Source organism: Aedes albopictus, chromosome 3 (assembly GCF_035046485.1).
Source record: "Aedes albopictus strain Foshan chromosome 3, AalbF5, whole genome shotgun sequence".
Taxonomy (NCBI): Eukaryota; Metazoa; Arthropoda; class Insecta; order Diptera; family Culicidae; genus Aedes; species Aedes albopictus.
Window position 1 is genome coordinate 99,830,003 of NC_085138.1, and position 13,103 is coordinate 99,843,105.

The 13,103-nt window shown below is 42.7% G+C and overlaps 1 protein-coding gene across 1 annotated transcript in view; it reads left to right on the forward strand.

The window, feature by feature from the left end:
• The window catches only part of LOC109410900 (uncharacterized), a 325,034-nt gene that overhangs the window by 244,288 nt on the left and 67,643 nt on the right, over positions 1–13,103 (forward strand). The window contains exon 10 of the mRNA XM_062857398.1: positions 7,368–7,649. Within this exon, the coding sequence (XP_062713382.1) occupies positions 7,368–7,649 (282 nt within the window). The remainder of the gene's footprint in view (positions 1–7,367; positions 7,650–13,103) is intronic.

Sequence of the window (13,103 nt, forward strand, 5' to 3'; positions counted from 1 at the left end):
TAAAGTAAGAACCGTTCTGGTAAAACACTATTTTTAAGACAACTAATTTTTGAACTGTCATATCTCGTAAACCAGAGAACCGAATTGAACTCTTGAACGTTTATCAACAAATAAACAGTCAAAATTTGAGAATTTTTGATACACTCTATGAAAAGTTACAGCGTTCTGAACTTTTTTGCAGGAGAGAAAGTTGCCTATCCCAAAACATTTTGGCCACCCCCTGCATGTCTGACATACCGTTTTGGTTAGTTATCCGAAAAACAACAACATTCGTGTTGAAGTTTTTCGATTTTTTTTTCATGCATCTCCAGGAGTTTAAAAACCATCTTTGATCTAGCCTATGGTTTTTGAATCATGCTCTCATGTCAGGGTATTGTTGGCACTATGTGGGACTCAAATGCCAGTTATTTTGAAGACATTTGAACTTCTGTGAAGACTTATTGAACACATTTTCAGTTGGAAACAACAACTAACAAGTGGAACAAAAAATAATATATACTTTAAATACTCCTTATGTTTCAGTTCTTATGCCATTACAGGCGGCATTGATATAGTGGTTTCTAGTTAAGTGACGGAAAAAATATGTCGTCCATCATTTTCGACTTATATTCAGAATTATGAAACTCAAGTGAGAATTCCCATGAGATTCAGTTTAGTTTTCAAGTGGATACATGCTTTATGAAATTTCCGCGAAAGCATTAGAATGATTCTAAGCACAATAGAGGGGGTTAGAAGCAAAGGAGTGTAAGTGACAAAAACCCACTTTCGAGTAAGTAAATGAGGTATAAAGTTTATACCAGTTTTTCATCCCATACAAAATGTATGGAGCTCCAAAATTGACCCAAATTTCTTCGATTTATTGTAATTTTTCTTATTATCGTAAACATAATCTTGAAAAAAATCCTGAAAACTTGAAATCTGAAGAACTTTTTTATATGCTCAGCTCAAAATCGACAAAATGATCACTTACACCCCTTTGTATCTGGGCCCCTCAATTCATTTAAGATCTTTACAGAAATTCTGGAATATCTCATTTTTGCCATCAGCCATTAAAACGATAAAATATAAGTTGGAGCGGACCTAGTGTGATGGTAAGAGCACGTGACTATCACGCTGAGGACCTGGGATTGGACCCTACTCTCGACAAACTCACAACAATGTGAGTTCTTCCTTCGGAAGGGAAGTACAGCGTGGGTCCCGAGATGAACTATCCTAGGGCTAAAAATCTCGTTAATACGAATAGAATAAAAAGCATCTTGCTTTGTTTTTAGATTGCCGTGCAAATGTTCAATCGTCGAGAATATTTGTTCACACGTCAAACACTAAAGAAAGCAGCAAGTAAACAAACCGATTATTCCATACACCACCTAAAAAGTGTAACCGACGCTTAAAATTGTTAGCAGCGAAACGAGCCAATGTATGCTGAAACTGGTGGAAACTTATTGTGGTGTGACAAAACATTTCTGCAGGGGGTCGAATACGGTGCAAAAAAAACAATATAATTTTTTCAGAAATTTTTCAAAAGCCTTTTGAGAAACTCTTCGAATGAAGAGCACCATAAAATTCATTCAGTAGGGGTCAAACAGTAGTTGAATATTCTCACAGTAATTTTTCGAAAAACTTTTGAAAAATCATGGAAGTTTCTTCTAAAAACTCTAACAAGTTTTTTTTTCTTCTGAAATGCTTACCAAAACTTTTTCAGATTTTCATTCTAGAACTACTTCTGAAGTTTCATCCATAAGTTACTTTAAAAAAAAATGCAGCATTAAATTCCAGATGAAACCTATATCAATTTCTCTACGGCTTTGCCTGAGAATTTCTACAAACCCTGCCCCAAATTTATTTCGCTCGTCTGACGATCCCTCCAAAAACTCTTCCAAGGATTATTTTAAGAGTGCCTTCTGAAATTTCACAGTGCTGCTTCCACAGAATCCCGCTGGAAAATATTTATCCAAGCCAGGCCCGTGCACAGAAATGGCAACAAGGGGGGAGTTTTTCCTAATTTAGGCAAAGGGCGCCACAGTGGTTCCGCCATAGGTCATTAATCCAAAAGTTTGACCTCAACAAAAATGTGATGTCATTGCGGTAACATCAAGTTTAGTGCTCAAATAACAAGGATCAATCATTACTTTTATCAAATGTGTGCCGAAACTTTTCCGCAGAGCTCATGAAACTGGATGGTCTTGAATAGACATTTTGTTTATATTTTTCTAATTTCAGTTCTATGTACGCATTCATCACTCTATTAAAATGTCTCATATATTCGACATGTAATTTGTTGATTGTGTTCGATTCTTTCATAGTTGAATTCGAAGTTTATCATAAATTATGATGCCATTCTTTATCATTTTATTTAAATAAATGTGACTGAATTAGATGCTTTTTCCACAACTAAAACTAACTAAAAAACTAAAAAAAAATCATCAAGCCGGAAAAAATGTTTCCCCTTCCGACCCCTTCGAACGTTCTTCTGTAAATCTTTCCTATAATCTTAAATAATGATTTACTGGCAAATTTAGCACGAACGTTTGCGACCAGATTGGTGGTAGTCACTAATATGTTGTACCTTCAATATATTCAAAATCTAACAAATAACTCGCGTATTGCTTTACAGCGAACACTTTTTCCCAACTTTTACCCTCTCTATCCATCACGTTATGTATGTTTCACAATTCCTGAGCAGTTTTGAATACCGTGGGCGGCTTAAACTAATATTAGTTTATCCAATTGAGTTGGTAACTGAAACTGCAAAATAATGATTTTCGGCTCCGTAAAGCCAAAAACTCGATTGAGCCCATTTTCAATGAACAATAGAAAAACACATTTGGAATACAAATATGCATCAAATTTAGCTGTTTCAGTATTAAACTCGAGGAAATCATATTTATGACCGCCCTTACATGGGGCTGGAACCAGTGTGGGGCGGAGGGGCGCCTGGTGTATGGAACATCGGCAATGGGAGGGGTTTAACCCCCCAAAACTCATTCCTTGTGCACGGGCTTGGCGCAAGCATTCCTCCAGTCTTAAAATTCTTCCAAGGCTTCCTAGTAAATTTCTCAGAAAATTTCTTCAAAAAATCTTGCATTAATTTGCCTGAAAAATGCTCTTAGGATTCCTTAAGAGCAAGGATTTTTTAAGCGTTTCTGATAGGATTCCTCCATGCATGCCTTCAAAAGTTTTGTTTTGAGGATCCGAAGCTCCATCCAAAAAATCCTAAACAGATTTCTTCCGAAAATCTGTCACCAGAATTTCACCACAAATTCCTTCGAGAACATAATTTAAAATTTCGTCCGTCGATTCGTCCGAGGTTATTTCTAAAAAATCTGCCAGAATTTCCTTCAAAAATGCTTGCGAACGCACCTTCATGTAATATAAAAAATCTTCTATGTAATATTTCAAACATTCGTGTGGAAACTCTCCCGAGGTCTGTAAATGTCTAATATGTATTTTTATATTAGTTGAAAATTTCCACAGAAGTTCACTACAGGAAAAAAAAAATCAAGGAATGTTCAACAATACCATCAAGTCAAGAAATTATGACGAATATTTAACGTGAATTCCTTGAAAATTTGCTCCTCTAGAAGTTCATTCTAGGATTCCCCTGGAAACTTCAGCAAGAATTCCTCCAGAAGTTCCTACGAAGATTTTTCCAGATATTACTCTGAAAAGATCTCCTAAGCTATCTCAAAAACCTCTTATTTACCTCTTATCAAAATTTCTCAAAGGCTTGCCAAAATTGATCTTTCTGAATTGCCTACAGAAAATTCCAAATCTGTGAATATTTTTCGAGAATACTTTGAAAGATGCTATTACGAAAGCTGAAAAGCAGGCTTTATCACAGTTGGGACGTTACGTCAAGAAGAAGAACCTGAAAAGATTCGTGCAATTTTTTTTTTTTGAAAAAATTTCAAGAAATTGTTTGAAGGTTTTCTGAAATATATACGTAGGTACACAGCTAATTGCGTTCGGTAATTTCTACCGAAATCTCAAATGCTGAGCGTTCGGTAATGGAATACAACCGAAATTCTGAAAAAAAAATCATGAAATTTTGGTAAAATGTTATCCTTAAGCTGACAAAATCTAACGAAGTTCGATAAATGTTGCCAGATTTTCCGATTTTTTCCGGTAAACAATAAATACGTAACGGTTAAGATTTCGGTTAAAAACTTCAAAAGTCGGCATTTTTTTCTAAGTGTGCTCAAAAATAAATCTGCTAGTACTTTCGTAAATGTTCCATTGTTTCCTTTCTTTTCGTCTGCATTTTTTTTAAATTCATAACCACTCAACCTAATTTATAGCTCTTATGTCCACTAAGGCACTGCGTGAGCAATTGCAATTGGCTGCTGCACTTCCACTTTTGTACAGCGCCTAAATGCATTCTATAATTCTACTATATCGAACTGGTTTCTTTTCGCGCTGCTTTCACTTTTTACCCTATCATGGTAGAATAATGAGCACGAGGATGTTGATTTGTGGCTATTGATTATTCCTTTTTCCAGTCCGATTGGGGGGTCCATAATGATTTGCCGTTCGCCGATGTCCATGTATCTGAGCCATGATGGGCTCAGAAGAGGGTCAGTGTCAGCTGCTCTTAGGGGGAAAGAGAAACTGACGTAAATGCCGGAGCTCGAATCGAACCCATGGCCATCTGCCTATGTAGCAAACGCATGATCACTCGCACCATGGGCCCCGACATAGTTGTATTTCTTCATACATGTGTGAAATGGTCTATAGAGTCAGAATTTCTCCAGAAGTTTTCTATGGAATTTCTTCAAAAGTTTTTTCAAGATTTTTTTTCCAGAAATTGTTTAAGGATTTTCTTCAGAAATTCCTCCAAACCTTTCTCGAAAAGATACAATTCCAGGAGAATTGTTTTACAAAAAAATCTCAGAATTTCTTCATGGGGTATTTTAGAAATTTCGAAATTTGTTTAGAATTTTTTCAGACATTATTGCTTGAATTTCTTGGATTTCTCTACGAATTTCATTCAAGTATCTATTTATTCAGGGATTTTGTCGGCAATTTGTTCAAAAAATTCACTAGAAAATTCTCAAAAGATTCTTCTAAAGCTCCTCCAGGGGTTCTCCAATAGTTCCGGAATTCAACATATTCTGCAGAAATAACTTCAGATACTTTTTCGTTAGAGAATGTCCATAAATGACGTAGCAGTTTTCAATGAATTTTCCAAAATATTGTCCTATCAATGTCTGTAGAATTCTTCAATGGTTCTATAAAGAATTCCTGCAGGATTATTTTTGTTTCTGCAGGTATCCCTGGACGGGATTTTTACGTGACTTTTTGTAGAACTGGTCTAGCCACACACGTTGTTAATATACCATATTCTCAGTTTCAGCTTCTGAAATAAGCTGTGATTTAATTCAGATATGTTGAAATGGCATTTTCAGCACTGCCCTTGACATTCATCCAGGAATTTCTTCGGGAAAAACTTTAGGATTTAGGATTTTGTTGCTTCTGAAAATTTTCAAGATTTCTTCTAGAAAATTCCAAGGGTATCTCCAAGAGTAAGTATTTAAAAGATTTCTTAACCACCACCGCTAGCACCACGCTAATGCTGAGTACAAAAAGCGAGAGTTTTTCAACGTGTCAATCCTCCAGAGAGTTATATACAAATTCTCCTAGGGTTGCTGAGTTCTTCAGTTATTTTTGTACAATTTCTAGAAGAAATTCAGACAATCCCTGGAGGAACAACTGCGAGGATCTGTATAGAAATACTTAGATGGATGGTTCTAATGTAATCTCAGGAGCAATTTCTAAAATGAATTTTTGGATTGAATTTCTGCAAGCATTACTGAAGCAAAGGAGAAATTTTAGGAAAAAAAAAAATCCCAAACAATTTAAACATTTAAAGAATTTCTGAAAAATTTCATGGAAATCCCTTGATGAAAGAATCACTAAAAAAAGTTTCGTAAATATATTAAAAACAATCCCTTTAAAAACTAAGGAAGTTTTTTTAAATTAAATCTCTGGAGGAATATCAGAGGAAATACCACGAAATATCTTAAAGGAATTCCCAGAGGAGTTCTTGAAGGATTTCCACAGGAAAACTTCTGGGGAAAGACTGCGAAATTCCTAGAAAACTTTACTGATGAAGCTTAAGGAAAACTGGAAGAAAATTTTCCTGGAGCAAACTGTAGACGAATTCCTGAAAAAAAAATCCCTGTAGGAATACCTGAAGATTCACCTTGAAAGCGTCTGCAAAGATCCCTACAAAACAGTTTTTGAGATATTTCTATGGAAATGTCTGTAAACATACCTTGGAAATACTTTTGAACAAATTTCTCAACGAATCCGTGGAGAAATTCTTAGAGTTACATTTTGAGAAAGTGCCAGATAAAGTTCTTGGGAAATACATGGAGGAATATCAGGAGGAAATCCTGAAGCACAGAAATGAACTCCTGCAAGAATCTATGGAAAAACTTCTACTTGACTCACTAAAAGTAGTAATGTAAAAATCTATGGAGGAATTCCTGCATGATTTCGGAATGAATCCTGGAAGAAATTCCTGGACACATTCGTGCGGGAATTTCCAATATAATCTGTATAGCAAATCCTGAACAAGACAGAACGAAAACCTGAACGAATTTCTAAAGGAATTTCTAGAAATGATTTTGAACAAACCACAGGAAAAATTTATGAGAGAATTGTTGAAATATTTTCTAAAGGAATCCTTGTAGAAATTCCTGTAAAATTTCTATTTTTTTTTTTCAACGAAACGCTACAAAAATTATTAAGTTTCCTGGTGGACTTTCGAAATGAATCCATAGAAACATGCCTTACAAAATTCCTGGAGAATTTTTTGGAGGAAATAATGAGGAAATATCTGAAGGAAGCTCTGAAATTCTGAAAAAAAAACACCGGAAGAGTCTCTGAAATAAACCATGGTGGTTTTTTAGACCGAATTTCTATAGGAATCATTGGAAGCGTTTTTGAAGGAGTCCATGGAAAATCTTCCAAAAAGATTCATGGAGATTTTTTTGTAGGAACTTTTAATTTCTAAGAGCCGCTGAAAGTATTCCTGCAACGTTGCCCAAGTTGTACTACCAGCTAAGAACATAACTACTTGTTGGCGGGCTTTCTCGTCTTGACTCGTGGAAGCAACTGACAGAGCATACGAATTCCAAATTTGATAAATTTCCAAAAAAATAAGCCACACTCCATGGAGACACATTAAAAAGAATGTAAAAAAAATGAATTCTGCAATGATTTCCTCCTGTTCAGGGTCCTGTTCTGTTCGAGGAAAACTTCTCTAAATTATCGAAAACCGACATTGCCAAAAGACTTTAACCGTTTGATCCGACTTCCTCTACTATATGCTTACCTACTTTCTACCGCACCCCTCCTTTCAGACCTCTCGCTGGTGTACGCTCCGACGCTTCATCAGATTAAGCCTTTCATCGGGACGTTGCTCGGCGTGGTGGCGGCCATCATCTCGATAGCTTCCATCATCGTGTGCGTCACCCGGCTGCGGGGTTCGGCCGGCCGGGACCGGGACTGCAGCAACATGTCCACCAACGACGCGTCCGGCATTAGCCAATCGATGCCCACCGACGGGGAGCTGGCCCGGGAGCAGCAGCAGTGCAACGGCAGTATCGATAGCATCGAGAAGAATCCGGACATCATACCGCAAGGTGAGTGGTGGGGTCCTGGGTGCGGGAAGGGGAAGGGCGTTGGAGGAGTGTGGCGTAATATGCACTATTGGATTTTGAGACAAAATCAGCTAGTGTGGATCTTCTTTTACCGGGATTATAAAAAAAACTTTATAGGTCGCTTTCATCCGAGAGTGCATATTACCCCATATCATCCTATTGGCTTTATGTATACGGATTAGTGTCCCTAAATGTGACGAATTTGGTTCGATGTAGCTAGATTGATGAATGAGATTTATAATTCTGAAAAATAGGGCTCGTTGAAGCATAGCGCAGAACGCACAACGAAAACATTTTGTGATGAATACAGTGTGTCTGAGCGAGAATGAAAATTCTCATTTTCCTTCAGTGACAACCCAGCTAACACAAAGTCGTAAATGATGTTTAATAAGATGCTAAAGTGGAGGCCATATGCGTACATGCTTCCATTTAACCGCGTGTTAAGTGTACGCATATCGCCCCCACTTTAGCATCCTATTCAACATCATATGATGGTGTGTTGACTGGGAAAGGGCGTGTAAAAGGGGTCCTAACGGGTTTTGGAAAAGTATTTGAAAGTTTCAAGGACGCTTCAATGGGTTTTATAGGCCTTCAAGGAAACCCGATGGGGTTCGAGGGTGTCTCAATGGGGTTCCATGTTGCCTTAGAGGTGCTTCAAGGGATCTCAAGGGTGTTTCAGGGAGTTAAGGGGCGTTTCAAGGAGGCTCCAAGGGTATCAAGGGCACTTCAGGGTGTTTTAGGAGCGTTTCAGGAGGCTTCTAGGGGGTCCCAAGGATGCTTCTCAGGAGGTTCCAGAATAGTAACAGAGTATCTCAGGGCGTTTCAGGAGGTTTTAAGAGGGTAGTAGGAGGTCTCACGAACGTTTCAAGAGTTTCACATGGGGCTTCAAATTCAGGAGGTTTTTAGAAGCTTCCAAGGAGGTCTGATGGGGTTTCAGGGACATTCCAGCAGGTCTCAGGAGGGTTCCAAGGGGACTCAGGGGTACTTTAAGCTGTCTGAGAGGGTTCCAAGGGGCTTCAGGGGCGTTTCAAGAATGTCGTCAAGATTTGTTGGTGTTTTAATGGTATTACGGGAAATTCAGGGACATGTCAATAGTATTGAGGGAGTATCAGGGACGACTCAAGGGGCTTTAAGGGCAATAGAAGGAATTTCAGGAGTCTTTAACCTTTCAGGAGGCGCGCCGTTGTAAAAAGTACAACACTACCAAAAAACCTCGCCCGTCGTATACAGCGCGAACGCGGTGCAGTTTCACCCACTTGGTGGCGCGCGTCCTGAAAGGTTAAAGAGCGTTGCAGGAGGTTTAAGGGGCGTTACAAGGTATTTCAGAGTCATTTAAGAGAGTATCAGGGTGTTTCAGGAACATTTTAAGGGCATTCCTAGAGGTTTTAAGGGTGTATGCTAACATTTCAGGGGCGTTTAAAGGGGTTTTCAGGTGCGTTTTAGGGAGTTTCTTCTTCTTCTTCTTGGCGTAACGTCCTCACTGGGACAAAGCCTGCTTCTCAGCTATGAGCACTTCCACAGTTATTAACTGAGAGCTTCCTCTGAAAATGACCATTTTGCATGCGTATATCGTGTGGCAGGCACGAAGATACTCTATGCCCAAGGAAGTCAAGGAAATTTCCTTTACGAAAAGATCCTGGACCGACCGGGAATCGAACCCGTCACCCTCAGCATGGTCATGTTGAATACCCGTGCGTTTACCGCCTCGGCTATATGGGCCCTATGTTTAAGGGAGTTTATGGACCCTATTGAAGGCATCCAAAAGGGTTTCAAAAGGCATTTCAAAATGATTATGATGATTTCAAGGGCGTTTCAATAGGATTACGGAAGTTTCAGGAGCGTTTCGAGGCATTTTAGTTCAGGGTCAACAACACCTACAAATCAAAGGGTATTCAGGGGGGCTTCAAAAGATATTGTGATGAGGTCCTCTGAAAATCACTCTGAGTTTACTCTTGAAACCCTCTCGGACCCCATGTGACACACCAGGGACGGTCCGAAACCCCCGAAAGCTCTTCCGTTACGTTTCCATAACGCCGAAAATGCTTTGAAACTTCCTGAAATGCCTTCAAAATCTCCCTTAAACGCCATCGGACCCCATGTAACGCACCTGAGAGGCTCTAAAAGCCCCGAAACCCCTTAAACCCCGAAAGCCCTGAAAACGCCCGCGTAACGCCTCTAAATCTCGCCGATAATGCTCTGAAACTTTCTGAAATGCCTCTAAACTCCCCCTTATATTCTCTCGGACCCCATGTAACGCACCTGATAGGCTCCGAAACCCCAGAAAACGAACTTGTAACGCCTACAAAACCCGTCAAAAATCTACTGGAACTATCTGCAATGCTTTCGAAAACTCCCTAAGATCCCTGGAAACTCCCCTGAGATCTCCTGGTACCCCACAGAAACCTCTTGGGACCCCTTAAACTCCACTGTAACTTTCCTATTTTCTCCCCTCTAAACAATCCCTGGCCACCGTTGCAAAAGTTACCATCATTATTACATATTTCTATGCACAATATCGGATCTGAGTATAAAAATAACATGTATAAAAAGAAGTTTTAGTGTATCAGGAGAACTTAACGGCATTTCAAAGGGTCCCAGGCAATTTAAGGGAGTGACATGAGAACTCAGGTTCATGGGGTTCAGGAGGCGCCATGTTGTCTCGGGGACGTTTAAATGAGTCTAAGGGTCGCTTTTTTTTACGGGGCAGCAGGGACGGATGTCCTGGGGCCTGACGCACCCCCCCGCTTGCGAGTCAGCCGCGTAGTTGCCGGCTAAGAATATAACTACTAACCCCAATTCAAGGTGTCAAGCGACCCGTGCCGAGGAATGAGTGATCGAGGGGGTGAAAAAGATGCTCGATCTTTAACGGAGCCTGTGGGGCACCTGGGCACCCCCCACAGTAAGCTGTCCCTTACCGCGTTAATGCAGAGCTCTGGCGTGGTGGACATTCTTTCTCGTGCGACTCGTGGGAATAAAATATGAGTAAACAAATTTCAAAAACAAGTGTAACAGGTAGTAGTGGTGCGATCAACCCCTTCGCAAGAAGCGGGTTGATGCGGTCTCCAACAAAGAGAAGCGAGGAGTCAGGTGCTGGAAGCTGCTTACGCAGCTCAAGCGTGGGAGCTCCTGTCCACTCCACGGCAAGCCAGCCGGCGGAGGTTATGGACGGAGCATGGTTGCTTGCATCAGCCAAGTAGCAGGAAAAGGACGGCCCGCATTGGAGGTAGCTGAGCAGCAGCTTGGCAAAATTATCGACTTCGTGACAACTAAGTCGAATATAAGCAAGGACCTGAAAACGGCCTTGCTTCGGCTTAGAGCGTCAGTCGATGAGGCCAAGCAGGAGCACGCGGTCGCGTTGCTGGCTGCGGCAGCGGCGGAACCCGCAAAGGAGAAAGCGTCTAAGCTTATGCAAACGGAGGCCTTCTCCTACGCGGGTAGTCCAAAGAGTGTGGAAGCGAATGCTCGTGACAAACGTGACAAGCATTCGCAGAAGCGGGCGAGGCAGCCGTCAGGTGAGGAGCTGTCTGGCGGTGCCCGCAAGGCCAGGCGCATAATAACCCCGAAAGCCGGTGGTAATGCCGGAAAGTCGGACCCCAGCCAGGGTTCCCGGAAAGCTGGGAAGGGTGGGCCTGAAAAGGCCGGCCCGTCCCGGAATGATGGGAACAAGGGGTTGCGACCAATGGTGGGCCCTCAGCAGCCACAGAGCAGGGCGATCCAAGGAGAGGACCCTCCTTGGACAAAGGTAGAGCGGAAGAGGAAGAAGAAGGTGAATCCGCAGGCAGAAGTGCAGGTCGCCAAGCCAAGGCGTAGGAAGGCAGGTGCCAGGCGCGAAAAAGGTGACGCTATCGTCATCAAGACAGAACAGTCGAAATACTCGGACGTCTTGAAGGCGATGAGGTGCGACGCCAAGCTTGAGGGTCTTGGAGCCGACGTACGCAGTATCAGACGTACTCGTACGGGCGAAATGATCCTGGAGCTTAAGCGCGAGAAGGATCACAAGGGCGCCGCCTACAAGAGGCTGGCAGAAGAGGTCCTTGGTGATGGAGTGGAGGTGAGGGCTCTTACGCATGAGGCGACTCTGAAGGTCAAAGACCTAGACGAGATCACCGAAGCGGAAGAGCTCGTCACGGCACTGCGGCAACAGTGCGATGTTCAGGTGGCCGCCACAGCCGTCAGGCTGCGGAAGGGGCCAGCAGGGACACAGATAGCTCTGGTTCAGCTACCTGTGGCGGACGTTAAAAAGTCCGTTAAAGTAGGGCGGATAAAGGTGGGCTGGTGCGTATGTCCTTTGACACTCCACGAGCCGCCAGAGGTTTGCTTCAGGTGTCTGGAACCAGGACACAAGTCGTGGGACTGTAAAGGCCCTGACAGGCGCAAACTGTGTCGGCGATGCGGCACTGAAGGTCATAAGGCCCAAAGCTGCACGAGCCCACCCATCTGTATGATCTGTACCGGGAAAACCTCGAAAAACAGACATACGATGGGTGGTCCAGGGTGCCCGGCCTTTAAGAAAGCCGCAGTGAACAACAAATCACAGTGCAGGTAACGCAGCTGAACCTGAACCACTGTGATGCGGCTCAGCAACTGCTTTGTCAGGCGGTTTCTGAGTGGGAGACGGATATCGCCATCATTTCGGACCCATACCGAGTACCCGCCGGCAACGGCAACTGGGCCTCGGATGGGACCAGGAAAATGGCGGCGATATGGACGACGGGTAAATACCCCGTGCAGGAGTTGGTGTCTACTACCTATGAGGGCTTCGTGGTCGTAAAAGTAAACGGGGTCTTCTTCTGTAGCTGTTATGCGCCTCCGCGGTGGCCGATCGAGCGGTTCACGCAAATGCTGGACCGCTTAACGACCGTGCTAACAGGGCGAAGGCCGGTGGTAATAGCGGGTGACTTTAATGCCTGGGCTGTGGAATGGGGAAGCCGTTTCACGAACCAGCGGGGTCAGATCCTGCTAGAAACACTGGCCATCTTAGATGTCGACTTGGCTAACGTCGGTACCAAGAGTACCTATAGTCGAAACGGAGCGGAGTCAATTATTGACGTGACTTTTTGTAGTCCTGGCCTAACAAGTAGTCCGAACTGGAGAGTAGATGATGGCTACACTCACAGCGACCACCTGGCGGTTCGCTACAGTATCGACTACAACAACAGCAGACAGCGGATAGAAGAAGAGGCGGCTAGGCCAAGGCCAAGCCCTCGTAGGTGGAAGACATCATACTTCGACGAAGAGGTATTTAGGCAAGCGCTCCGCCGTGAGCGAAACTTACTCGGTTTAGACGGCGACGAGCTGGTAGCGGTGCTCTCACGTGCGTGTGATGCGACCATGCCTAGGCGAGTCCACCCTAGGGAGGCCACCGGCTTACTGGTGGACCGACGCGATTGCGGACCTGCGCCGCGCCTGCCTAAGGGCTAGGCGGCGGATGCAGCG